This window comes from Dama dama, chromosome 31, assembly GCF_033118175.1.
Source record: "Dama dama isolate Ldn47 chromosome 31, ASM3311817v1, whole genome shotgun sequence".
Taxonomy (NCBI): Eukaryota; Metazoa; Chordata; class Mammalia; order Artiodactyla; family Cervidae; genus Dama; species Dama dama.
In genome coordinates, this window is record NC_083711.1 from 34,161,496 (window position 1) to 34,182,340 (window position 20,845).

The following is a 20,845-nucleotide window of genomic DNA, read 5'->3' on the forward strand; positions in this document are numbered from 1 at the left end:
AATGCATCTCTTCCCATAATCATTCCCTAACTATTCAGCATGTACATTTAATTATCCATCTTTCCAGCCTCCTAAAAATCTATCTCTAATCCCTTAGGTCCCTTCTCAGCCCCATTAATATTTAACCAAAAATGAAGGGAACTAACAAGTTTTTTAAAAAGTAAAAGACACGTATTCTATTTACTTATTCTTACTTCTCTGTTATAAACTTCTTTACAAAAAAATAAAGTTCTTCCTCTACTCCTTTAACAGTCACAAAATGCTCAAGCGACTCATTTGTTTATGGTGAGCTTTGTCCAAGCAGACAATAAATTCAATATGTGGGCATTTTGTCTTTTATTTCTTCACACACATCCAGGGAAGACAGCGCAATGCGTTAAGTGCAGAAATAAAAAAGCTAAATATGTGCTACTTAAGATATTAAGAAAGAAAAAGAACAAAATTTGATAAATTAATGTAGAGCAAGCTCAAAACAGAGGGAAACACCCCCACTTTTTACCTCGCCCATCCTCCAGGCAAACAGAGTTATGCTAAATATTGATTAAAAGACTGCTTTGGAAACTTACACATTTATTTTGTGTTTCCTATCAACATTCTGAGGAACTTTAAAAAAAAGAAAAGAAAAACAAATCAATTAAAAAGCCTTTATTCTCACCTATGGAGGAAGACCATTTCCTAGTATGTTGTTTAGGTTCATTAACATTCAAGTTGTATTTCGCAAACACAAAGAAATATAAGTTCTGTGGTAAGAGAAAGTGCATCTAATTCTAACTATACGTTCTCCCAAAATTAGATGTTTCAGGGTCTTAAAGGCTGATTAAGTTAAATCAGGTAACAAAGTGAGTAAAGGATTTTTGTGGGTCATGGAGAAGAAAATCTTCATCATATAAAATAACATGTAAAGGCATCACAAGCAAGAAATAATCAGTCTCCCCAAAATTTTATAATCATGGCATATGATAAGAATGAAATATTCAATTGAGGCCCCAGAATTATAAAACATTCTTTCTATTTAGGAAATGTACTTTTTTCTTCTTTCATTCAGATAAGGGTGTTTGAGAAGTCTGGATTAAAAACAACAAACTTTGCAAACTTCTGCTAAAATAAATAATAGCAAACAATATAAAAAGTAAAATTAACAGAAGAAGACAGAAAAGGAGACAACAAGAGAACAGAAATCTCAACAAATTTTTGGAACTTAGAAAGTAATTGGAGAGGTAAGAAACTAAGCAGACAGGAAAAAATTAAGATCTGGTATTACAGAGGAAGAACCTGAAGACAGCTAGTCAAGCTGCTTCACAGGAGCCCTAGGACTTGTCACGTGGAGGCTTCTGGTCCTATGGGAGAGGTAAGATTCAATGTTAAACAGAGGGACTGTAGGCTCTTAAACATAGCCTCTCCCTTACCATACAAAAAAAAATGTGTATCCCTCCAAAATGCCACCTCTCACCCCTCAAATGGGAGATAAGAGGTTCACTCTGAAAAATACCAGTTCACTGGAAAAGACCCTGATGCTGGGAAAGATTGAGGGCATGAGGAGAAGGGGACGACAGAGCATGAGATGATTGAATGGCATCACTAAATCAATGAGCATGAGTGGGCGCAAACTCTGGGAGATAGTGAAGGACAAATCCCAGCATGCCACAGTCCATGGGGTGGCAAAGAGTCAGACACAACTTACCAACTGAACAACAAAGGCAGGCTTCAATTCCAGAGACAACAGCACAGCAGATGGCAGAGGTGAATCAGATGGGTGAAAATAGGGGGATTCAGTGTCCTACTGAAAGTTGGGACCCTTATCCACTTTCTCTGTCCCTTATGTATGGATGCCAGTTCAATTCAGTTCAGCTCAGTCACTCAGTTGTGTCCAACTCTTTGTGACCCCATGGACGCAGCACGCCAGGCTTCCCTGTCCATCATGAACTCCCAGAGCTTACTCAAACTCGTGTCCATTGAGTCGGTGATGCCATCCAACCATCTCATCCTCTGTCATCCCCTTCTCCTCCTGCCTTCAATTTCCCAGCATAAGGGTCTTTCTGAATGTGTTAGTTCTTCACATCAGGTGGCTAAAGTATTAGAGTTTCAGCTTCAACATCAGTCCTTGCAATGAATATTCAAGGCTGATTTCCTTTAGGATGGACTGGTTGGATCTCCTTGTAGTCCAAGGGACACTCAAGAGTCTTCTCCAACACCACAGTTCAAAAGCATCAATTCTTTGGCACTCAGCTTTCTTCATAGTCCAACTCTCACATCTATACATGACTACTGGAAAAACCATAGCTTTGACTAGATGGACTTTGTTGGCAAAGTAATGTCTCTGCTTTTTAATATACTATCTAGGTTTGTTATAACTTTTCTTCCAAGGAGCAAGCGTCTTTTAATTTCATGGTTGCAGTCACCATCTGCAGTGATTTTGGAGCCCAAAAAATAAAGTCTGTCACTGTTTCCATTCCTCCCTCAATACCCCTTCCACCCACCACTTATAAGAGCCTGGAAAATTCATCTCTGGAAAAAATACATGACCTCCGAGTAAAATGTTCACTCCTTGCCATCAATATAAAGGCTGTCTCACTTTCTGGCTACCCAGCAGTGAAGATCACCAGGAACAAAGCTTACCAGGAACAGAATTTTCAATTGTCTTTTCCTAATTACTCATTCTAAAACACATTTCTATAACTAGGCATTTTAAGGCAGTCTGCAACACAAAGATAAGAGGCTAAAAAAACATAGAAAAAGAAAATTTGAAAGAAACAGTGAGGGGGTAGGGGAACAAGAAGGAAATTGGGGGGAAAATAAAACATCTATAACTGTTCAAAAAAGATAAAAGTATCTCTGAACATTTAACAATGACAGAATCTATGTAAAAGTAGAGAAAACAAGCACGTTATTTGAAATGCTTGTAATGTAGTTACTAAAATAATGCAGTTGGGGGAATTCCCTGGTGGTCCAGTGGTTAGGACTCCAAGCTTCCAATGCTGAGAGCCCAGGTTTGATCCCTGGCTGGGGAACTAAGATCCCACAAGCCTCATGCTGTGACCTAAATAATAATAATAATAATAATAATAATAATAATAATAATAATGCAGTTGGAAGATACTTTTTCAAAGCAGAACAGAAAGTAAAAATGACAGGAGACTTGACAAAAAGATAAGAAAATCTAGGTGATTCAATATCCAAATACTAGAATTTCCTGAAACAGTGAACAAAAAAATGTGGAGAGAAGGAAATAGACAAAAGACATAAGAAAATATTCCAGAGGTAAAGGATAAAGTGTGTGTGTGTGTGTGTGTGTGTGTGTGTGTGCCTGTGTGTTAGTCACTCAGTTGTGTCCAAGTCTTTATGACCTCATGGACTGTAGCCTGCCAGGCTCGTCTATCCATGGAATTCTCCATGCAAGAATATTGTAGGGGGTTGCGATTCCCTTCTCCAGGAGATCTTCCCAACCCAGCAATCAAACCTGGGTCTCCTACATTGCGGGCAGATTCTTTACAATTTGAGCCACCAGGGAAGCCCGAAGGATAAAGTGCTTATGAGATCAATCTTAAGCAAATGTTTAGATACTAACTTTTCAACATGCCACATCACTGCCCAATGACATCCTTCTACCTAGCAATCTCATTCTAGCTATCAATAATTAGTTTCACTTTACATAATCCATCTGATCTCTTATTCTCTAAAACCCAAACTCTTTCCACAAACTATCTATTAATACCTCCTTTCTATTCTCATGGAAGGTCACTTCAACACTCAGCACCCTGAAAAATGGAGATAATTCCACACAATAAAGCAAAAGCAAACATGGTATAAAATAATTTGCTGGGCTTTCCTGGTGGCTCAGTGGTGAACAATCTACCTGCCAAGGCAGGAGGCATGGGTTCAATCCCTGATCCAGGATGATTCCACATACCACAGAGCAACTAAGGCCATGCACCACAATATTGAGCCTGTGCTCTAGAGAAGCCACCACAAAGAAAAGCCCACTTGCTGCAACTAGAGAAAAACCTGCGTAGCAACCAAGACCCAGCAAAGCCAAAAATGAATAAATAAATAACACTATTTTAAAAGCTGTCAAATAACTTGTTAATCATGAGATAAGGCTCAAGTTCTACTTCCTCTCTATCACTTTTTCCCCCTTTTCTCTCTGTGAATCCTTAGCCTGATGAGAAATGTAGCACAGTGATTAGGACCATGGACCTCACTATTAGGTAAGCCTTAATTCAAGTCAAGGAAATACCTTAACCTGTCTAAATTTCAGTGTACTCATTCATGAAATGAATATGTATAGTATTTCATCTCACAGTGTTATAATTAGAACCAAATTAAATATGGATGCAAAATGATCTCTAACTTCATGTGTCTCATCTGAGAAAATTGCAATGTGGGTATTGGGTTCCATGACCCTTTTCCACCAATCAATTGTATAAAATCTAAATATAATTCAGAAAGCAGTATGATCTGTTCTGAACTGAACTGTGCCCCCTCCAACTTCATATGTTGAAGCCCTAACCCCAATGTGATGGTCTCTGGAGACAGGACATTTGGGAGATAATTAGGTTTAAATGAGGTAATGAGGATGGGGGCCTGATGACAGGATTAGTGCCATATGAAGACATAGGAAGAAGGCAGCCGTTTGTAAGCGAGGAAAGGAACTCTCAACAGAACTCAACCATGCTGACCGATCTCAAACTTCCAGCCTCCAAAACATGAGAAATTAAATTTCTGTTGTTTCAGATGCCCAGAGTATGGTATTTTGTTGTTGTAGCTCTAGAATATGAATACATGAGCCTTTGAAAAGGTTAAAGATCTGGTATCAAGAAACCTCTATTCTAGTCCATTTTGTTACAATTTGGCAAGGGAAAAGTTAAAGTACAAAAAAATCCTTAACATTTAAAAGGAGTCAATACTAATTGCCACTGCTAGTTATATGTATATTAATAGAAATTATTTTTTAAAAAGAAGAAAATGTCAACCAGAAAACAGGAATTCTTTAGTTTGCCTCCAACCCACCTTTCGTGTTTACTGTCCTGACCTCTTGCTTCTTCTGATCACTGACTCCTGAGCTACATCTTACCAGTCAGTTCAATCCACTTCTCACCAGCTCGCTGCCCCAGGAGGCTTACCCATGTGCCCCATAGTCCCTAGAAATCTGGCTTCTTATTGGGTGGGCCAATGTTGAACCACAGGAAGAGGTCAGAAACAGGAAGGAGTGTGGAAGATGAGAGAATTTGTCTCCTTTTTCCTCTGGCTCCTTTCCTGCAAGGTTACCATCAATTAACTGTATCTCTCAGCAAGACTCGGTGTTCCTCTCAAGATGGCTGATTCTGTCTCCCTCTGGGTTCTAGGAATTGATCCCTGTTCCATATGGCCTAGGCAAGGAAACAATTTGCGTCTTACTAAGTTCCCTCACCCAACCCTACTCTTAACTCTAGAGTGGGTCCCTTGTGTGTTGAAGTTTGAAAACAGCATTTGGGGCAGGGGGCGGGGTGGGGAACTGTTCAAACTGTCCTATTTCCCGTATGCCACTTACTTCCTGTTGAATCTTCAATCGATACACACACTGTTATTCACACAGTACGCCCAGGTTAAAATACCCCTTTTCGCTCTCTCTCTCGGGTCAACTTCTAAACATGTTACCAAGTAGGCTTGGATGTCACTGCCCTTCTGTTATTTCTCCTATTACCATCACAGAACAAATAAACTGTTCACTAATATTTTGCTACAGTAGCACCTTATTTTAAAAGCACACGTGCACACACACACACACACACACACACACACACACACACAGAGTCCCTATGTACATATAACAATTCGACCCGAGCATCTCAGGTCAAGGATAGCATCTGACACAGCATCTCAATAATTATGTAAATTCCTACAAGAAAACTTACAAAGTTGTTTTAATATAATTTTATTAGAGGTATATATTTTTAAATAATGAACAAAAAAAATACCTTCACATAAATTAGTTTGGCTATGTGTCCAGAAGAAAAAATATTAAAGACACAAGTAGCATTTCTCATTATCCCTCAGGAACATAGTCTTCTATGCCTTTCTTTTATCTTTATAGCCTTAAAGTTTAATTCACCTTAGTACGTTACTTTATTTTTTTTTTTAGTAAATTTATTTAAAAACATGAAAAGGAGATATTTACATGACAATGTAAGTAATGAGGTATCTTCTTCCAAATTGTTCAGTTGAAAAGACTAGTGTTTTGCAAGGAAAACAAAGTTATTATTTCAATGGTAGGTAATATTCATTTTTGAGAATGGTTATCAGATAATTCATAAGAGAAATATCCACAAGTGAGTTATAAAGGTCAATCCCTTGTGGACTGAAATAAAATTTCAAGTTCAATTTGAAACAAGATTTTTAATTACCAAGGTAAACTATCTAGGGACAATTTCAGATTGCAAGGCCAAAAACCTTATGTTAGTTGATTTTTTTTTATAGAAAATTTAACCCCACTCCCTGAAAGAAAAGCTGATACATCATTTCCCATAAGTGAAAAACTAATTATATCACCATATTGACATTATAATAGCATCTAAATGCTTCCTCAAAGTCTGAAACATCTAAACACTATAAGTGATACTTTGGGCCTAAATTTCCAGTAAATTAATCCACATTGAAATCCTTAGCAAATAATAATTAAGAAAGATTACACAACAGTTGACTTGATATTTTCTGAATGTTTATTTACTGCTAGATACAAATTTTTCAAGCCAAGTAAAAAGAGAAAAGATGCCTTTGAAAAAATTTTTCTTTGATTGTTTCATTTCATCTGGGTCAAATAAATTTATGAAAGAAAGCATAGTATAGTCCATAGATAGTATCAAAAGCACCTTTATCCATTTGGACTGGGATAACAAAACACCAGAGACTGAGTGGCTTACAAACAGCAGAAATTGATTTCTCACAGTTTGGAAGCTGGAAGTTCAAGGTCAGCTCCCAGCATGGTCTGGGGAGGGCCTTCCTCCAGGTTGCAGACTTCTGGTTATAGCTTCATATGGTGAAAAGGGCTAGAGATCTCTCTGGACTTATAAGTTCACTAATTCTATTTAAAGAGCTATACCCTCACGACTCATACACCTCTCAAAGCCCTAGTACCATCACATACTATGATATGCCATCATATCAGGAATTAGCATTTTAACATATGATTTGTGAGGAAGACACAAAACATTCAGACTATAGGATAAAGTAGAAAAAGTTCTGGAGTTGGATGGGAGGAGCAAATTTCTATCATTATTACTAGTATATATTAATAATCATTCATTCCTAGTAATCATTTCTCCGAGGTATAAAAACAACATATGACCATGTTGGTTATCCATTTTAAAGACAGCAGGGAGTTTGGGATGGACGTGTACACACTGTTATATTTAAAATGACTACAACAAGGTTCTACTGCAAAGCACATGGAACTCTGTTCAATGTTTGTGGCGGCCTAGGTGGGAGGTGAGTTTGGGAGAAAATGAATGTGTATAGCTGAGCCCTTTGCCATCCACCTGAAACTATCATGAAACTGTTAACTGGCTATACTCCAGTATAAAATTAAAAGTTCAAAAACCCCCACAGCATATGAAAATTAATTCATTCATTGTGTATAATAAAACAGAAACAGACTCAGAGATATAGAGAATAAACTAGTAGTTACCAGTAAGGAAGAGGGAGGGGGTAGGGATAAGAGAGAATATGGGATTAAGAGATACAAACTGCTACTTACAAAACAGATAAGCAACTAAGATAAATTGTACAGCACAGGGAAATATAGCCATTGTTTTGTAATAACTTTAAATGGAGTATAATCTATAAAAATATTGAATCACTATTTTATCCCCTTGAAACTAATACAATATTGTAAATCAACTATACTTCAGCTTTAGAAACTACAAAAAATAAATAAATAATTCATTCACCGTTTAATGCAAAGAGTAGGTAACATGTCAGAGCTCATAAAATCTAATTTAAGAACAGAAAAAAAAATATCTGCAGCACTTCAAAAAATTGTAAAACTCAGTTCTTAAAAACAAAATGTAACAAACAGCCAAAAGACCTAAAACAATGAAACCAGTGTATAAGAGTCACCTTGCTTCACAGTTTCCTAAAGTCAGGTCTTACAGACCACAGGAAAATCAAGCCCTTTGGTTTATCCCTTCAAAGACTGGGCATACAAATGGCTTTAACATTCAGTAAATATTTTTTGAGTGCCTACTCTGTGCCAGGCACTCTTCTAAGCACTGAGAATATACAGTATTTAGCAAACAGAAGAGCAAAGGGCCTGCTCTTGTGAAGCTTATACTGACTCGGATAAGAGATTATATATATTAAATTTAAATCCCTCTTATTGTATACTGTAACTACTTTTTTCCTCCTTTTCACTTCAGATTAAGAAGAACTCTGGCTGCCATCCCATATTAAAATGTCTCTTTATTCCAGACAATATGCTCTCCTGGGAAGATTATGTGTGGCAATATTTCAGTATTTTCAGGTATACTTATAATCTCAGTATTTGTAAGAAAGAAAAATCTATAAAACAAACATCCAATGCATTTCTTATTTTAACTCCGGTTAATACTGTTAAATAACAAATGCCAATAAAAATATAAGTCAGTTACAGGACTTAGTGCTAAATGTGATGAATGCTGTTTATGTCCAAGGAGGGGAAAGAAAGGGACATGGAAACATTATATGTTTATTTTAGCAATGGGCTAAAATCAAGCAAATGTTAAAGGATCTGGATAGCCTTTTACATAATCAGATCTGTAATCTGTAGTCCAGATTTGGGACCCACCATTGAGGAGACTAGAGAAGTCACTGTGTTGGCCCTGTACACGCTGAATGCAGAGCTACATAGTCAGCCAAAGAGAGGACAAATAGAGGACAGGCAGTCCTAGGCTAATTCAAGGGGCTTAACCGAGGAGAAGAGGACAAACCAGAGCCCTGAAATCAAAGAGCAGAGAAAGACCAAGAAAAATCACATTCCCAAAAGGGATGGGTCTCCAACACAGTATTGCCTCATTCATGTGGCTCATCAAAAAATTAATTATATCAAGTGTGTCTTCACAGGTAAAAATTCTCTGCTCGGCTGATGTGAAGACAGGTTTCATTTTTTTAAATCAAACTTTCTGTTTCCCAGGCTGAACTTTGGTAATTATTCAGTCATTCTAAAAGATTTCCAAAGTTGATAACAATATAACTAGTAAGTTCATTATCTTACCAATCAAACCGTTCCCGTCTAACATATTCCAATTTGCTGATGACTTCTCTTAAATTTTCCTCTATTTAAAAATTTACACTGTTTCTCCTATAATTATCAAGCATCAGTTTACATTTTAACATTTTAAATCAAACTCTGCAAACAGGACAAAAAGAAAACAGTAAGCTCGAATGAAAACATGAGGGAGAAAATACCTTTAGTTTGGATCCATGAGGTACTAAGACAGATCTAGCCTGCTTTGGTGGGATATACAGCTCCCATTTTCCAAAATCCAGTCTTTTATATGGGTATGAAAATGGGTTCCAATCATCTGAAATACAATAAGGAAGATCAGTTAAAAACTAATATTTGATAAATTTCCAAGTATAATATACTGCCTACTTATACAGAATCGAATTACCTAAAAAACATTGCTTCTAAGGTGTTAAACAAAATATTAATCATTTAGAAAAAGCAAGTTATGCTTGTGCTGAGGTGCTTCAGTCGTGTCCAACTCTGCAATGCTATGGACTACAGCCCACCAGTTCCTCTGTCCATGGGGTTTCCAAGGTAAGGATGCTGGCGAGGGTTGTCATTTCCTTCTCCAGGGGATCTTCCTCAAGTGTGAAGTCGCTCAGTCGTGTCCAACTCTTTGTGACCCCATGGACTGTAGCCCACCAGGCTCCTCTGTCCATGGGATTCTCCAAGCAAGAATACTGGAGTGGGTTGCCATTTCCTTCTCCAGGGGATCTTCCCAACCCAGGGATCAAACCCAGGTGTCCCGCATTATAGGCAGATGCTTTATCCTCTGAGCCACCAGGGAAGCCCGGTCTTCCTGAACCAGGAATGAAACCCACATCTCTTATGTCTCCTGCATTGGAAGGTGGGTTCTTTACTACTAGTGCCAACTGGGAAGCCCTTTGCCTTTTGTATCTGAAAACTAAAATTACAACACATTTTCCATTGCACTTTCAATTCTATTTGATCAATAAACAGGATGACGGGCCCCTTTTCAAGAAGCACCATCAACAAAAGGAGATAATAAGAAAAAATAGAAATGCATTCTATGCAATTAGCTAAGATACATGTCATGGTAGAAAAAAGTGATGAAAAATTATTAAAGTCATATTAACTAAATCCACAAGTGTGTGTCAGAACTGAGTTAAAATCTAAAGAAATGCCTCAAACAAGAAAGGTAGAAGGCTATAAACTATAAGAGCCAAAAGAGAGGTGGACTGAAGATGCTGAAAGAAAGCCAAAATGAACAAAAGACCATAAACACATGGAAATTTAACATGCACTAGAGGTGGCACTATAAATCCATGAGTAAAGGACATACTGTGTAATAAGTTGTACTGAAATAATTGGTTATCTTTATGAGAAAAAAAAAAACAAATCTCTACTTAATAATATACTGAAGAATGAAGATATAATGCTTTAAATATAATGCTTAAATATAATAGATAAAACTGTAAAATTTTTAGAAGAAAAAAACACAGGAAAATATATTTATAATATTGAGTTTGTAAGTGTTTTTAAACAAGACACAGAAGCATGCACACTCATACACACACACACAAAACCTTAAGGAAAAGCCTAATAAAGTTGACTACAAAAATTACACACTTATCTTCATACATAGATAAATAGAATGACAAATTATCAACTGGGAAACTATATGTCTAATGAATATTATCAAGAAACAACATCCAAAATACATGAAGATCTATGAATCAATGGGAAAAAGAAAACAAACCAATACAAAAATCAACAGAGATATTCACGGGAGGACATATGAGTGACTGATAAACATACAGTGATGCTCAGGCTCACTCATAATTAAGAATATGCAGCAAAAATAGAAAAAGAAAAATGAGAATGTCAAACATCAAATTCTATTGTGATTTCCACTGAATAGAGGAAAGAGAACATAGGAAGCTTTAATAATATCTGTAATGTTTTATTTTTTAGGGTAGGTGGTGTATAGTGAGATGCGTATCACGTTTTCCCCTATTTGTTTATGCTTGAAATATTTCACTGTTTAAAAAAAACGTAAGCAACCTTGTGATGCCATGCACTGTAGTGCTATGAAATTAGATTCTCAATTGAGGAGATAAGAAAAACAACAGGAAACTTGTTTTATTCCATGATTTCTTCTTTCACACGCCAACACTTTCACCACATGTGCCTGAAGGTTTTCACTCTCTGCCAATCTGAATGTTACAGGTAGAGTGGGAGGAAGAAACAACATTTTAAACAGATCCTTCTAAACATTTTCCACTCCCCTTCAGAAGACAATCTGAAAATATCTAAAGGCGGTTTATCTTCAGGAACAGCTCAATAAGCTCTGTGCTATTATACTCTCCTGCCCCTAAAACATCAAATACGTATTTCATCTGTTTATAATGTGACATTCCTTTAACACAGTAAAGACTTTCGGGCATAATTGGGGCAGGGAGTTTGAAATATGAATATCTAGGTAGTACAGTGCTTTATACATTTACTGAATTTCTTTTTAAGCTAATCACTTAAGACAATTAATAAACTTAAGACATGCAGCAGATCTTTTCCTGGTTAGTTAGATTTGAAAATATAGGGTACAGTTCATTAGTTCATTCATTCATTCATTAAATACGTATTGAGTGTTTAATGTAGGCCCTGATCAACGCCAAACTGAAAATTAGTGTTCAGAATGACAGTCGTATTTCATCCAGAAAAGGTTAAATTGAGTAACAGCATACCAAAATGAGTAGTAAAATACATAATATAGGATCCTCTAAAAATTCAACTATAAATAAGATTGTTACTTTGAAAGTGAAGCTTTAAATATATGGGAAATTTTCATATGCAGATTTACTTAAAAGCTTTACTCAATAATGCAAAAATAAATGTGGTTTTGAATATTTGTTTTTGAATATCAGTTCAAATAGTTCTTTAGCTTGCAGTCACTTGAGTTTTAAAGATCTATTTAAATGGATAATGCTTTAATATTTGTATAAAGAGAACTATTTTTACTGAATAACATTTTCCTTTCAGAGTGTCTCAATTTCCTAACATACATGTTGATTATTTCTATCCCTACACTGTAAAAAAAAATGCTTTTCTATCATTTTAAGAGCTTATTAGCACATCTGCTTTTCATGGAAATTCAGGTGTTAACTTCTACTACAGGTACATTTTTCTTGACAAACCCCAAACTTCAATGAAAAATCTGGACTGCCTTCACATATACTCCAAAAGAAAACCCATCTACCACCCATCATAAGCAATGCAGAATATACTAAAGATTTCATAAGGGAGAGAGAGGGGAAGGTTTGCAAAGGGCATACATGCATGAAACAACTTCAGGTTTTTGCACTGGACAGTTGTCTCCCACATAAATACCTCTTCAGCCACACCACCAGTCTTTTATCTCCTTAATTCCTTCTCCAATCACTGTTCAGCCCTGAATTTTCCTTTCTGTTCCTCTTTTATTAAACACAATTGCTTCTTTCCATTTGAAAAATGGACACCGATCAAACTAACCACTTCTACTGTACTGCAGGCATATGAAAGATTCTCTTCTAATAAAATCAGTTTATCCTTAAAATGATTTTCTAAAAAATAGCTAATAAGTGGAACTTTTCTCTACAAGATATAGATATCTAAGGTCCAGGAACATAAAAGTCAGAAAAATCATTGGATTTGGATCTGTTCTCACAAACTCAACATTAAACCCCTAGATAAGAAAGAAGGAACTACTACCATTAAGGTATATTTAGGTATGACTGTGGGAGCTAATTGTGGAAGTACACAATTAAAAATAGGTAAATAAACATTAAAAATCCAATGACTGGTATAAAAATATTAAGTAAAATTGAATGTTTTGTTTTTAAATGAAATTTGCTTTAGAAAAACACATGTGGCAGGATAATGAGTTCAAGGATACATTTTGGGGCAATTTATGTCTTATGAAATATCATGAGAGTTTATTCCTGAAAATAACTGAAAGTAATATGAATAATGATAAATACAAGTTAAAGTAATAGAAGTGGTTTAAGTAATATAAATAATGATCATTCTAAGGCATATTAGATATATCTAAAGTACATACTTTTAGAACAAGACTACTCATTTTTCATTTTAATCCTCTGTGAGTTTATATCCTGAATCCACAAGATAGAATTAATTTTAATTAAGACAATGCTGATAGTCTGTGTCTCTATGTAGGCCTCAGGATAGGACCAAAAACATCCCATCACCACCTGTGACAATTATTTGCTTCTCTATGAAGCACAGAACTACATATTGAGAGTTCTGTAATTCAGTGGTTCTCAAGCTTTAGTTCATGTCAGGATCACTTGTTAAATCAGATTGGACTGTTTAAAACAGACTGCTGGACCCCACCTTCAGAGTTTTTTGACTCAATATATATGAAGTGTGGTCTAGTAATCTGCATGTCCAACAAGTCCGTGGGTGATACTGACGCTGCTAGCTGAGGGTGCATGTACGTGCAAGCTAAGTGGCTTCAGCTGTGTCCGACTCTTTGCCAACCTATGGACTGTAGACCGCCAGGCTCAGGGACCACACTGGAAATCAACTTCACGGTTCAGTTACTGACTTCAGGTGTTCTCTACTCACAGCTTTGGGACTGATTTTCTAGATTAAGTTAGATTTATAGATTAAAATCATTTTATAAATCAGTAGCTCAAGGAAATTCTGAAATAGAAATTATCATTAATAATACTTTAAAGCAAATATTACTCACACGAAACCTAGAATTTGGGATTGACTAACATTGTAAAACCCAGAAGGATGACCAGTGAAATGAAGATTATAGAACAGACCTGAGACATTAAGGAATCTGAATGTGTTCGCGTCAGGGAATAAACTTTACAATTTGAACATGAAAAGATAACATACATTAAGATGAGTATTCAATATATTGTTATAAGGGTCTACAGATAATGTTTCCTAAAATATTCTCACTAAGAGACTGCATGATTAAAATGTATGGGCAATTTTAATCAGAAAATAAATAAAAACCTTGAAGGCTTCTACCTAGAAAAGTAATATCAACACTTTTAAGTATTAACATATCAAGTCACCTTCCTTTCTATGAGTCATTACCTGCCATAAGCTAGACATTGCTAGATTTAAGGATTAGGAACCCCTAAAGCAATGTATGGGGCTTCCCTGCTGGCTCAGACAGTAAAGAAACTGCCTGCAATGCGGGAGACCCAGGTTCAATCCCTGGGTCAGGAAGATCTCCCTGGAGAAGGGAATGCTACCCACCCCAGTATTCTTGCCGGGAGAATTCCACGGACAGAGGAGCCTGGGGTCACAAAGAATCAACATGACTGAGAAACAAATACTTTGACCCACTTTCAAAGCAATATGTATATATTATTCTAGTTTTGGTATTTTAAGAACATGTTTCCCGCTTGCATAAATTATTTTATTAAAACATGTTCTAAGACTTTCAATGATTATCAACTTTCAATAACTTGACACATTTTTTTTTTTCCTTTTTTTTTTTTTTTATTATTATTTTTTTTTTTTTCCAGTGGGTTTTGTCATACATTGATATGAATCAGCCATGGATTTACATGTATTCCCAATCCCGATCCCCCCTCCCACCTCCCTCTCCACCCAATTCCTCTGGGTCTTCCCAGTGCACCAGGCCGGAGCACTTGTCTCGTGCATCCCACCTGGGCTGGTGATCTGTTTCACCATAGATAGCATACATGCTGTTCTTTTGAAATATCCCACCCTCACATTCTCCCACAGAGTTCAAAAGTCTGTTCTGTATTTCTGTGTCTCTTTTTCTGTTCTGCATATAGGGTTATCGTTATCACCTTTCTAAATTCCATATACATGAACTTGACACATTTTAAAAGCAAACATTTAAGCAAGTATTGTATTACTAACAGGCTGAAATTCATCACCATATTTTACCATGCAAAAGATTCTATTTGTCCATAGACTCAAAGCCAGCAGACAAATTTAAATCGAGATATGGAAAAGAAACGACATGATACACAGTTTAATATGAACCGCAAACACACATTCGGCACAAGCAATCAAACATTAACTAAGGTCATCGCATCAGGCACACAAACTCTATATTTATCTCAAGCCCAACAACCTTTCTTTTTCTAATGTAATAATCCTCACATAAAATTCTTAAATGTCAGCCTTCTTCAAATATTCCCAAACACTTTAACTCACAGTAAAGTATTTCTGTTCGTCAGCACTTAGCCACCTCATTTCTGAAGAGTTTTTGAGTTTAATATATATCTTCCTTATGGGCTTTCCTTATGGCTCAGAGGGTAAAAAATCTGCCTGCAATGGGGGAGAACTGAGTTCAACCCCTGGGTTGGGAAGATCCCCTGGAGGAGGGCATGGCTGGCAACCCACTCCAGTATTCTTGCCTGGAGAATCCCCCTGAAAAGAAGAGCCTGGGAGGCCACAGTCCATGGGGTCGCAAAGAGTCAGACACAACTGAACGACTAAGCACATGCATGGTTGAAATGGCCCCAACTTACTATGCAGAGCCTTTGATGCAAATGCCAACGAGCTGAAGAACGTGATCCACACTTGGGCCAACCCCTGCTGTAAGCAGGCCTCACTGAGCAGTGAGGTAAGGTCCCCAGTGGATGCAGCGGATAATATATCAGATCTAACGTAAGGCTAGTACTAGCCTGTATGACAGATATGGGTCACTTCGAACCTAAGTGGATATCCCTCACATCATAAATTATTAAGTATTTGGAATATCACCTCCTTAAAGCAGGTAAACAGGCTTCCTCATCATACAATGTTGTTTAATTGTTTCAAGCTTCAAGCTTCATCTCATGTAGAATTTACATGGATTTGTAACACAAAGTTGGCTTGTCATAACAGAAGTTATAGGATTTCTCTCATGTCAAGGCAAGATCTAGTCTGTTTCCAAGAAGTCATAAGATTCAGAACTGGAACTTGCCATGGCATTGCCCTTACCCAGAATTTCAGAAGGTCCACATAATTTTTGGAGGTGGATAAGAGCCATCCTGACATTCAACTCTGTGCTGTTTAATCTCCTCTTTTCCTCTCTCCAGATCATTCTTCCCCTGGGATCTGAATCTGAAAATCACCAAATTTCTGCTGGCAGCTAGCACCCTGGAAATAACCTTAAGATCTCCAGCATTACTTAATAGGGGAAACTGCTCTTTACATACATTAGTTTAGGACAGCTGTGGTTTTCAAGAACATAATCTAGAATATGTCAAATACCACTAATTTCAGAAACAAGGAGACAGTAATATCTAGTTATTTTAAAGAAGAATAGTGCTCAGTCCTATGATATGTAGCTTTCCGGTAATTAGGGAATGGATTAAATTATCTAGAATTTCACTTACCACACTGTTCTTAAAGGTACACACAGAGGAAAAGGTCTCCAAGATCAAAAAAAAAAAAAAAATAGTGTGGCAAAAGTGAGTTTTAAATATAACTATCTTTTTTATAGGAATGGTATTTATGTTATGATACATTTATGAAAGAAAGAAGGTGATAAATGAATATACAGTTGATCCTCTATACCAGAGAGTTCTATATCAGATTCAACCAAACAAGAATTGAAAATATTAGGGGAAACATTCCAGAAAATTCCAAAAAGCAAAACTTGACTTTACCATGCCCTGCCAAATATTTACATAGCATTTACATGGTACTAGGTATTATAAGTAATCTACAGATGATTTAAAGAATACAGGAGGATTACATAAGCTATATGCAAATGTGCTGTGCTTAGCCGCTCAGTCATGTCTGGCTCTTTGTAACCCCGTGGACTATAGCCCTCCAGGCCCCTCTGTCCGTGGGGATTCTCCAGGCAAGAATACTGGAGTGGAATGCCATGCCCTTCTCCAGGGGAATCTTCCCAACCCAAGGATCAAACCAAGGTCTCCCACATTGCAGGTGGATTCTTCACTGTCTGAGCCACCAGGGAAACTCAATACTTCTATTATATAGTATATGCAAATACTACACCATTTTATAAGGGAGTTGAGCATCCTCAGATTTTGGTATATGCAGGTGGCGGAGGCCCCAGAACCAATCCACCAAGGATGAAAGGATGACTGTATGTAGTCACGATTTCACAAAGCATGAAAGTCTATGAATAGAAATGGTCAAGTACATAAAGAGGGAAAAGACAGATTAGTTTGATAGGACTGTAACTTGCTTTATTTTGACTGTAAGGCCAGGAAAACAATTCATAAAATTAGAATATTTAATAAAGCAAAAGCGGGGAATAAGAAAAAAGAAAAGTCTCTTAAGATGGAAACAAATGGAACCTATGTGATGGAATTTGGATGTGGGGTCTTTGGGAGGTAGTCAGGTTATAAAGAAGGGTAGAATCCTCATGAGTGGAATTAGTATCTGTATAAAAGTAATTCCCCCCTCCCCCAAAAAAGAAATCCCAAAAAGATCACTCCTCTCTTCTACCAAATGAGGATTCCTCAAAGGAAGGACTGCAGCCTATGAAACAGGAAGAGAACCCTCAACAGACACTGAATCCGCCAGCACCTTGATCTTGGACTTCCCAGACTTCAGATCACTAAGAAATAAATGTTTTGTGTATATATATATATATATATATACCACCCAGCCTGTAGTATTTTGTTAATAGCAGCCTAAACAGAGCAAGACAAAGCTCATCTCTGCTTTTCCATATATGAGGAAATTTCATAACAGAAATGTAAAAGCATATGTTATGAGGTCTCCATGAACAAGTATTTGTCCAAATCTCTTTCCTTGCAATGGACTGTAAAAAGTGATCTTATCAGCCAAACGGTCTAAGATTTTAGTTTATTTATTATTCTAAACACAAATTAACAAACTGCTTTCTGGATAAGCAGTTCCAGTTCATACTCCCACCAGCAGCATATGAGAATAGTCAACTATCCATATCCTCAACAGCACTGGGGATTATAGTTTTTAATAACAAGGCATCCCCTGCCTTGCTCAACCAGGATTCACTAAGAGAATTAAGATCAAATGCCCTACAGATCCACTGTACGCAATAAATTAACTTCTCTTCAACACATCTTAGGATAGTACTTGTTATGTACTACACTTGAGAGAAAACAGGCATTCAAATAATTTTCTGTGTTTTATGGATCAGATTCAGAACCAGCATAAGAAAAGTTGCCTCTCCTTATTGTCCTAGTGGTAACAGATGGCTTTGATAACCAGTGTTTTCATTTCTTTTCAAAACAAGTTACCATTATAAGGTCTTATATTCTCTTTAATCCTATTTTTATTTGGGAGAAATTGAGTCATGGATATTATATTTTCTTTTAAACTTTTTCATTTAGTTCTCAGTTCAATTCAGTTGCTCAGTGGTGTCCAACTCTTTGAGACCCCATTGACTGTATCATGCCAGGCTTCCCTGTCAATCACCAACTCCTGGAGTTTGCTGAAACTCACGTCCATCAAGTAGGTGATGCCATCCAACCATCTTATCCTCTGTCATCACCTTCTCCTCCTGCCTTCAATTTTTCCCAGCATCAGAGTCTTTTCCAACGAACCAGTTCTTCGCATCAGGTGGCCAAAGTATTGGAACTTCAGCTTTAGCGTCAATCCTTCCAATGGATATTCGGGTTGATTTCCTTTAGGATTGACTGGTTGGATCTCCTTGCAGTTCAAGGGACCATCAAGAGGTTTCTCCAATGCCACAGTTCAAAAGCATCAACTCTTTGGTGCTCAGCTTTCTTTATGGTCCAGCTCTCACATCCATACATGACTAATGAATTAGTCATGACTAATGAATCCATACATGGATTAGATCTGATTTTATCAAAATATAATAATGTGGTATTCTTTATGGTCTAATACAATGGTAATCAATTCAGTTACTGATTTACTGTGCTGTGCTCAATTGCTCATCCTTGTTGAACTCTTTACGATCCTATAGACTGTAGCCCGCCAGGCTTCTCTGTTCATGGGATTCTCCAGGCAAAAATACTGGAGTGGGCTGCCATCTCCTCCAGGGGATCTTAGACCCAGGGATTGAACTGGCATCTCCCTTGTCTCCTGCATTGGCAGGCAGATTCTAAACCACTGAGCCACCTGGGAAGCCCTGGCTATTTATTTACCAACCTATTTATTTTTATCACTATAAACCATTCAGTTATCTCAAAATAGATATTCTGAAGAACTCCAGCATAGAAACTATACAAAACATGTAAAAGCAAAGCTGTTTTGCTTTTGCTTGAAGTTCTCCTACCTAGCTCGACCCCTCTTCACACCTTTTTCTCTCTCTCAGAGCTTATCACTCAGAACTCAATTCTAAAATGTGTGCCAATATATGATCTATCTTTGCAGATCTTCCACAGACCCTTAAAACATTCCTTTTCTTTTCCAATTATCCATTTAATTTTAGTTTATTTCATCCATTACAAGTTAAGAATATGTTATTTCGTGACAATTGGATCTGAAAATGTATTCAGCTTCTAACAACTCTTACCATCTATGCTTGACCGAAAGCAAATATTATTTGGGATCTAAGGATAAAGGACTTTATTCATGTTGTGACTTATATTATTGATCTCTATGCCATTTTACCAAGTTTGTTTTTGGTCTGAATTTGACTCCTTTTATTTTGTAAACTTTCAGTGACAGTAAAGCAGAGAGAAACTAACGGTTAAAACTGAGAAGAAATACAGTATTTGCTTAGAAAGAATGCAAAATGGAACAAAATAGGAAGCGGAAAGAATTGCAGAGAGGTACTAATGCGATATGGTCAATCATCAGAAAAAGTCCTCCCATGTGCCAAGAAGAGGTCTCAATTATATTTTAACTGGCTAGTACACTACTGTTTCCCTCCATATCAATGAACATCTGGAGTTTAGTTGGAAGGCTCACTCATCAACACTTACTTCAGTTTATAGTGTATCACTATCAGTTGCAATCTAATCTATTTATGACTTCCCCAGAAGCCATAAATTGATTTGACTTTAGGAACTCTTTTCTGCATCCTAAAACACAATCTTTCATCTTAGGTTGTTCCACTTGAACCAGTCTTTGGTGTGAAGGCACAAGAGAGGTGCCTATAGGCACCAGGAAATCAATTATATAAGTCTCCCTGCTAACCCTATAGCCACTTATGAAACTATTTCAATGAAAGTAAAATATTTTCTAACATGGCTAGCAATGTAACAGAAATAAACCCATGTGTCGAAGACCAATTGATTTTCAACAAGGGTGACCAAGACCATTCAATGGGGGAAAATCGTCTTTGTAAGAAATAGAGCTAGGACAACTAGGTTTCCACACACAAAAAGACATATTTGGACTCCTATTTTAAAACATATACAGAACTAACCCAAATGGATCAAGTAACTAAATGTCAGAGCTAAAACGAGAAAACTCTTAAAAGAAAACACAAGGATAAATCTGGGGGACCTCAGTTCTCTAACACAGCACAAGAACTATAAGTGACCAAAAAAAAAAACTGATAAATGGGACTCCTTCAAAACTAAAAAGTTTGTGTGTCAAAGGGTACCACCAAAAAAGTGAAAAGAGGGACTTCCCTGGTGGTCCAACGGTGAGACTCCATGTACCCCATGCAGGGGAGAGGAGGTTCTATCCCTGGTTGGGAGTCTAAGGTTGGGGAAATAAGAT

General features: G+C 36.9%; 1 protein-coding gene and 1 non-coding gene across 3 annotated transcripts in view; one reads left to right on the plus strand and one right to left on the minus strand.

The window, feature by feature from the left end:
* Nucleotides 1–20,845, minus strand: part of GBE1 (1,4-alpha-glucan branching enzyme 1) — a 289,682-nt gene that overhangs the window by 175,698 nt on the left and 93,139 nt on the right. For both annotated transcript variants that reach the window (XM_061134227.1, XM_061134226.1), the window contains exon 3: nt 9,418–9,533. In XM_061134227.1, coding sequence (XP_060990210.1) covers nt 9,418–9,533 — 116 coding nt within the window. The remainder of the gene's footprint in view (nt 1–9,417; nt 9,534–20,845) is intronic.
* TRNAW-CCA (transfer RNA tryptophan (anticodon CCA)) lies at nt 2,936–3,008 on the plus strand. Its single transcript has one exon. It is a non-coding gene; the product is annotated as a tRNA-Trp (tRNA).